The sequence below is a fragment of the Terrapene carolina genome, unplaced genomic scaffold (assembly GCF_002925995.2).
Source record: "Terrapene carolina triunguis isolate 2854851 unplaced genomic scaffold, T_m_triunguis-2.0 Scaffold90, whole genome shotgun sequence".
NCBI classification, from domain to species: Eukaryota; Metazoa; Chordata; order Testudines; family Emydidae; genus Terrapene; species Terrapene triunguis.
Genome location: NW_020664441.1, coordinates 2,309,636 through 2,316,826, shown reverse-complemented (window position 1 = coordinate 2,316,826; position 7,191 = coordinate 2,309,636). Strand labels below are relative to the sequence as shown.

The window sequence follows — 7,191 nt, the reverse complement described above, 5'->3', positions numbered from 1 at the left end:
CGCCCGGTGCCCCAGCCGCAGCCGGGCCTGGTGCGCCCGGTGCCCCACATCTATCCTCCACCTAGCAGCATAGGTGTGTGTGTGACCTCTAACTGGTTTGAATGCATGTGGGTCCCCTCTAATGGAAGGCTTCATGCTCCACTTCTGACTCCTGTGTTAGTCTTCAGGGGAGCTGCACCTTGTCTTTTGCTTTTGGCTGCCATCTTAGAGCTGGGGTTGACAGTGTTGTAATCCATGCTCAAAAATGAGATTAGTTTAGAAATCCAGTTCCTTCAAATAAACTCAGGGGAGGAGGGGTGGCTATTTGCCTTCTGGTTTTTCAAAGCTTTAGGGGGAAGGCACTTGCTTCAAAGTCTGAGTTTCTTTGGGGCAAAATCCAGTCACATGCACCAATGTGTCCTTGTGATTGGCTGCTCAGAGGGGTCTCCCCTGTTCCTCCAGTATCCCAGGGTTTGGGATCTGATGTTGTATTGGTTCAGACCATAACCGCAAAGCCCTGGCTGGGATGACTTAGTTGGGGATAGGTCCTGCTTTGAGCAGGGGGTTGGACTAGATCTCCTGAGGTCCCTTCCAACCCTGATATTCTGTGATTCTATGACCCACAGCCTTGGGTCCACCCAGATCAACCTGCCCCCAGAAGTCACTTGCAATCGGTCTCCTGCTCCCCTCATTCTCCCCATGCATCTCGCACAGGCTCTCCACAGCTCATAATCCCTCTGCACTAATAGTGTCCTGTCTAGCCCTCCCCCTAAACCAGAGTGGCAGCCACTTTGCCTGTAGGTACAGCTTCGGTCTCATTGAAGAAAGTGGAAATTAGCAGCCATGTTTGAGGGGCACTTCCTCTGATAGGCTCTGGGGAAATGGTGGCCATCCTGCTAGCTTCTGTCCCATTAGCAGTAATGGGAGATGGTGACTTTATGAATTTTTCCTTTTTTAATAGAGTAGGAGTCTGATCACCATTTCATGAGGGATAGAAAAACCCATTCCTGAACTGCTAACTGATAAGTTGGAGTTGACAACACTAGCTGTGTTGAGGGAGGTGGGGGTGGGGGCTCTCCTCTGACGTCAGGAGCCTGAATTTCCATGTGACATTTTAAGGCTGGTATCCGGCTTAATGCTAAGAAGGACAACATGCAACATCTGGAGGCCTGGGGTGGGGCTCTGAGCACAATGCTGTCTGAGGTGGTATGTGGTTTGAGGCTATGGGGGGGGGGGGGGGTTGTAGGGTGAGCTGGGATGGAGGACCACTGTGGGAGCTCTTGCAGCCCTTTGGGGAGGAGGGTTGGACTGGTGTTGCGGTCAGCCAGTTGTCCAGAGGTTGCTACAGATTTTCAAAAGTCTCTGGGGAAGGGTCTCTTGTGATCCCTTCAGAAGATCTCCAGATCTCCTTAATCCACACCCTGCTGTTCTAGGTGCCCATCTCACACAGGAGCAGTGCCGCGTGGTGGCTGGGAAGATCCCCTGTGCAGATGCCCCAGGCCGAGCTGCTTGCTTCCAGGCTGGTTGTTGTTATGATGAGACTGACCCAACTACCCCCTGCTACTATGGCAACACAGGTAGGAGACCTGCCCTCATGTCAGCTTATGGAGCCTTTTGCCATCTCTGTCCTGGGAAGCTTGGTGAGACACCATCCTTCTCAGATGAGTTTGGTCACCACCTACTAGCATGCTGAACTAGACTTGGATACAACTTCTTTGTATCTCTTACTCTGGGCTGCAGTTGGCACTAGTTGTCTGCAAAGGGATTCCTTCCTACATGACGGTCTCTCTCCTCAGTTGCCCAATGCCTGGCAGATCTTAAGAGGAAACACCAAATGGCAGAGGAAGAACCATCAGACAGTACAGGCTGGTGCTCCATTGATCTGATGGTGGATAACTGTCAGCTTGTCTCGTTCCTGCGCAACATGAGCTGCAACCATGCTGTGTCGGACAAACCCACTTACCCCCATGAGGTTTCATTTGATAGATTCCAAAGCCAGAAGGGACCACTGATCATTAGTCTGACTTCCTATATAACACAAGCTATAGAACTTCCCTGAAAATTCCTAGAGCAGATCTGTTAGCAAACATCCTGTTTTGGATTCTCAATCACTGACCCTGAGCAAACCATTCCAATGGTTAACTACCCTCACTGTCAAAACTACACCTTAATTAAATATTTGTTCCCTGTGTAGATACTTAACCTTCTTTTAGTCTAAAGCGACAGAATTTGGTCACTACAAGGCATGTTCTCTATTTCTCATGGCTCTTCTCCAAATCCTCTCCAATCTATCATTTTTTATTATAGGTTAGTGTGGCATGGACCTCTTGCCTAACTCCTATACCAGGAACATCTATACTTAATCCTGCTCCTTTGTGTTGCAGTCACTGTTCAGTGCCTCGTGGATGGTCACTTCGTTCTGGTGGTCTCCAGGGACATGTCTGATCACCCCATCATCCTGGACAGTGTCCGGTTAGCTTATGCCCAAAGAGGGTGTGACCCCATCAGGATGACAGAGGCTTTTGTGATCTTCCGCTTCCCCCTCATGCAGTGCGGCACCACAGTCCAGGTGAGGACACACCCACTGGAAGGGTGAGTGCTGTGCTCAGGGTCTTGGGGGACTAACCCGCCCCATGTCTCAACTCTTCCAGGTGATCCATGACAAACTGATCTATGAGAACCAGCTGATCTCTGGCATTGACATCCAGACTGGGCCAGAGGGCTCCATCACCCGGGACAGCACTTTCATGTAAGTTGGCCTGCTCTATTGACTAGCAAGGAAGTGATGGTCAGCCCTTCCACAGTGGAAGTGGGAGGCCAGATCTGATCCATCAATTTTCTACAGCCTCTCCTGAACATCTCCCAAGTCCTTTGGTGGACTACAGGTATTGATTACCTGCAGTCACTGACTTCCCTTTCCTGAGTGTGGTGCAATGCACCTGATCCCTAATAGAGCATGGGGCAAAATCTTGCATTGTGAAGTGAAGGACCCCCCTATGCAGCTGACCGATCAGACACAATGTAAAACCCTCACTCTTGGACAAATGCTAACATTGGTGAGCCTCACCTCAGTCCCTGGAAAAATCATGGAGAAGGTCCTCAAGGAATCCATTTTGAAACACTTGGAGAGGAAGGTGATCAGGAACAGCAAACATGGATTCACCAAGTGCAAGTCATGCCTGGCCAACCTGATTGTCTTCTATGATGAGAACTGGCTCTGTGGATATGGGGAAAGTGGTGGACATGATACACCTTGACTTTAGCAAAGCTTTTGATACAGTCTCCCACAGTATTCTTCACAGCAAGTCCAAGTATGTATTGGATGAATGGACTATATAAGGTGGATAGAAAGCTGGCTAAATTGTCAAGCTCAGCACGTGGTGATCAATGTCTAGTTGGCAGCTGGTATCCAGCAGTATGCCCCAGGGCAAAGGCACGGACTTCCCCTCTTTCCCATGGGTGCTCAGCCCCCTCCCTGCCCCTATTCTACCTCCTTCCCCCAAATCCCAGCCCCTTCCCTGCCTCCTCCCCTGAGCATTCCTGCTCCTCCCCCTCCCTGAGCATGCTAATGCTGCCAAACAGAAGGCCACAGCTGTTTGGCAGCAGCCAGGCGGGAAGCACTGGGAGGTAGGCAGAGGAGCAGGGACGCAGCGTGCTCAGGGGAGGAGGAGGTGGGGCAGGGGTTGAGAGGTGCTTGGGTGCAGAGCACCCACTTATTTTTCCCTATGGGTGCTCCAGGGCTGGAGCACCCATGGTGTTGGCACCTATGCCCCATTGGTTGGTCCTGGGGCTGGTTTTGTTCAGTATCTTCATTAATGATCTGGATGATGGGATGGCTTGCACCCTCAGCAAGTTCATGGATGACACTAAGTGAGGGGGGCGGAGAGAGAAGAGGGAGGTAGGCTGGAGGGTAGTAATCTAGAAAAATTGAAGGATTGGGCTAAAAGGACAAGTGCAGAGTGCACTTAGGACGGAAGAATCCCATGTACTGCTACAGGCTGGGGACTGACTGGCTAAGTGGCAGTTCCTACAGAAAAGGACCTGGGGGTTACAGTGGATGAGAAGCTGGATATGAATCAACAGTGTGCACTTGTTGCCAAGAAGGCTAACAGCCTATTGGGCTGCATTAGTAGGAGCATTGCCAGCAGATCGAGGGAAGTGATTATTCCTCTCTATTCAGCACTGGTGAGGCCACATCTGGAGTATTGCATCCAGTTTTTGGGGGGGGGGGCCACTACAGAAAGGATGTGAACAAATTGGAGAGTCCAGTGGAGGGCAATGAAAATGATTAGGGGGCATATGACTAATGAGGTGAGGCTGAGGGAACTAGGTTTATTTAGTCTGCAGAAGAGAAGAGTGAGGGGGGGATTTGATAGCAGCCTTCCCCTACCTGAAAGGGGGGTTCCAAAGAGGATGGCGCTAGGCTATTCTCAATGGTGGCAGATGACCAAAGAGAAGCAATGGTCTCAAGTTGCAGTGTGGGAGGTCTAGGTTGGATATTAGGAAACCCTAATTCACTAGGAGGGTGGTGAAGCACTGGAATGGGTTACCTAAGGAGGTGGTGGAATCTCCATCCTTAGAGGTTTTAAAGGGCTAGCTTGACAAAGCCCTGGCTGGGATGATTTAGTTGGAGTTGGTCCTGCTATGAGCAGGGAGTTGAACTAGATGACCACCTGAGGCCTCTTCCAATCCTACTCTTATGATTCTAAATGCCACTTGCTATGTGATCTCCAATGACAAGTAGGCACAGTCAGTCTGACCTGAGAAGGCCACACTGAGGGATTGATAACTCACTACAGGGTTGGTAGGAAGAAAGCTTGGATAACAGTTGGTGGCAAAATTGAGAGTGCTGCCAGGAGAGATGTGACTACAAATGAGCAGGTGCTTCTAGCCTGTCTGAGAAGGCCTTTTCTCCCCCTCCCGCAATGTGGCCATGCTCAGGCACTCCTGCGGAGTCCAAGTTGTAGGGAAGAACATCTGAGTTGCTCGAAGGGTTGATGGGAGACATCCAAGGATGCCAGTGCATCCAAGTACTGATAAGGCCTGACCCTGCTTGTCCCAAGTGCTAATAACATCACTGCCAGAAGCAGTATGGCCTCAATCTGAATTCAGAGCATCAGCCCTTGTCTCCTCCCTCTGCTCTCTCCTGTGCAGCCTCCATGCTCGCTGCATCTACAATGCCAGTGACTTCCTGCCAGTCCAGGTGGAAGTCTTCTTGCCCCCCACACCTGCTCCAGTCACCCAGGCAGGACCCCTCCGGCTTGAGCTGCGCATCGCCACAGGTAGGTGACCCCTCACTCCAGCACAGAGATCCCATCCCCTGAAGGGCCACAGGCATCTCAGCTCTGCTCTCCTCCTGCCGTCTCCCCACAGATGTGAGCTACACATCCTATCTCACAGAGAGAGACTACCCTGTGGTGAAGGTGCTCAGGGACCCTGTCTTCGTGGAGGTTCGCATCCTGCAGAGAACAGACCGATCCCTGGTTCTGGTTCTGCACCAATGTTGGGCCACCCCAAGCGCTAACCCCCTGCAACAGCCACAGTGGCCCATCCTGGTGGACGGGTGAGTGGCTGGGATGGAGGGGGAGCATGGCTTGGAGAAGAAGGGAGTTTTCTTGGTCCATCATTCTCTCGTGTCTTGTTCCCAGGTGCCCATTCCAGGGAGACAACTACAGAACCCAGCTTGTGCCCATGGGCCCTGCCTCATCTGAGCTGCCCTTCCCAACTCATCACCAGCGCTTCGTCCTCTCCACCTTTGCCTTTGTGGACTCTGCCTCCCAGGTGGTGCTTGATGGACAGGTGAGAAGGGGTCTGCATATAAAGGGGGTGAGGAGGGGGAAGTCAGAGGGCAGGAGCTCCTACTTTAGTTGGGTACTGACCTGCAAATTGTCTGAGGTGCTGCATATATGCAACCAAACTGATAGCTCTGGATTTACTTCCTGGCTCCTAGCAGCACTGGCAATCACTCACTAACTCAATTCTCACTTGTGTGGATTTTAGGTGTACATTTACTGTAGCGCCTCCACTTGCTACCCCTCCCGGCTGGAGCGCTGCAGGACCATGTGCCCATCAGGCGCTGCTACAAGTAAGTCTGAGTGGCTTCATCTGTGTACCAGTGGTCTGAGATCCATGTGGGTTTCTACAAGCTCCCATCCCAAATACCAGAGGACTCATGGTGAACAGAGCTCGGTCTGTCCTGCTATATACTTACTGCAATGAGTTCAGCCCAGCTTCTTATGTACCTCTACCATGTACTGTAGTGCTAGCTAGGGTATGATGGGCTAACAGGAAGAGGTTAAAGGGCAGTTGTAGGAGATTAGGCCATGCTCCACTGAGCTCTCCAGAGGCAATTTCTAGTGTCTGCTACTCCTGAGGAAATGGCCTTTCTTCCCATCTTCTCCCACACTTCAAATAAGCAATTCATGATCTAATACCTGGTACCACAACCTGTCAGGAGGCCTGTAAGGGCTCATGGTTGAGTCCATGGTGATACTGCATCGTCTCACATGATGCACTCTCACAACCAGAGGGCCCTGGACAGACAGCTCCCTAACTCTCCATTCCATCTCCCAGGAGGCCGCCGGTTCCTGGATATCAACAATGGGACAGGAGAGCCCCAGGACCTGGTGCGTTCTCATGGCCCCATGATCTTCCAGGAGAGCCCCAAGCCATGGAGAGAACAAGTCTATGAGAACAAGGGTGAGTTCTGTCCTACTAGGGTTTTACAGAACTGACATCTTGCACAGTAACTTGGAATACAGCAAGTCAATGCTGTCTAGGGGGTGCTAATCTAAATATGTTAAATGTTCATGGGGCTACATACAGAAGTCACTCCTTGACTATCCATAATGTAAGCTAATGTTGTCTGAAACCATACCTGAGTGCTTCTCATGAGTGGGCAAATGTCCAAAGAAAATAAGGAAATAACCCAACATTTAGGATGTCTTAAACAAGAGCACTTAAGGAGCACTAGCACCTTTGATGGTGACTTATATGCCCCAAACCTCCTTGGCACTCAGTGCACTGGGGCTAGCATTGCTTCTGTCCTCTATTGGATGGCTATCAATGGGATGGTGATTTTAGGGTTACCATATTTAAAAAAGAGGACACCCTGGCCCCGCCCCTTACCCCGCCCTAACTCCCCCTCCTCCCTCCCAGCCACGCGAAAAGGGCTGCCTGAGCGCTACCGGCTTCACGGTTTGCCGGGCAGCC

The 7,191-nt window shown here is 51.2% G+C and overlaps 1 protein-coding gene across 1 annotated transcript in view; it reads left to right on the top strand.

The window, feature by feature from the left end:
* Nucleotides 1-7,191, top strand: part of LOC112105598 (zona pellucida sperm-binding protein 1-like) — a 10,720-nt gene that overhangs the window by 1,524 nt on the left and 2,005 nt on the right. The window contains exons 3-11 of the mRNA XM_026650519.1: nucleotides 1-73; nucleotides 1,413-1,556; nucleotides 2,364-2,548; nucleotides 2,631-2,728; nucleotides 5,134-5,261; nucleotides 5,353-5,542; nucleotides 5,628-5,778; nucleotides 5,980-6,064; nucleotides 6,553-6,678. The exon at nucleotides 1-73 is cut by the window's left edge and continues 102 nt beyond it. Of these exons, the coding sequence (XP_026506304.1) occupies nucleotides 1-73; nucleotides 1,413-1,556; nucleotides 2,364-2,548; nucleotides 2,631-2,728; nucleotides 5,134-5,261; nucleotides 5,353-5,542; nucleotides 5,628-5,778; nucleotides 5,980-6,064; nucleotides 6,553-6,678 (1,180 nt within the window). The remainder of the gene's footprint in view (nucleotides 74-1,412; nucleotides 1,557-2,363; nucleotides 2,549-2,630; nucleotides 2,729-5,133; nucleotides 5,262-5,352; nucleotides 5,543-5,627; nucleotides 5,779-5,979; nucleotides 6,065-6,552; nucleotides 6,679-7,191) is intronic.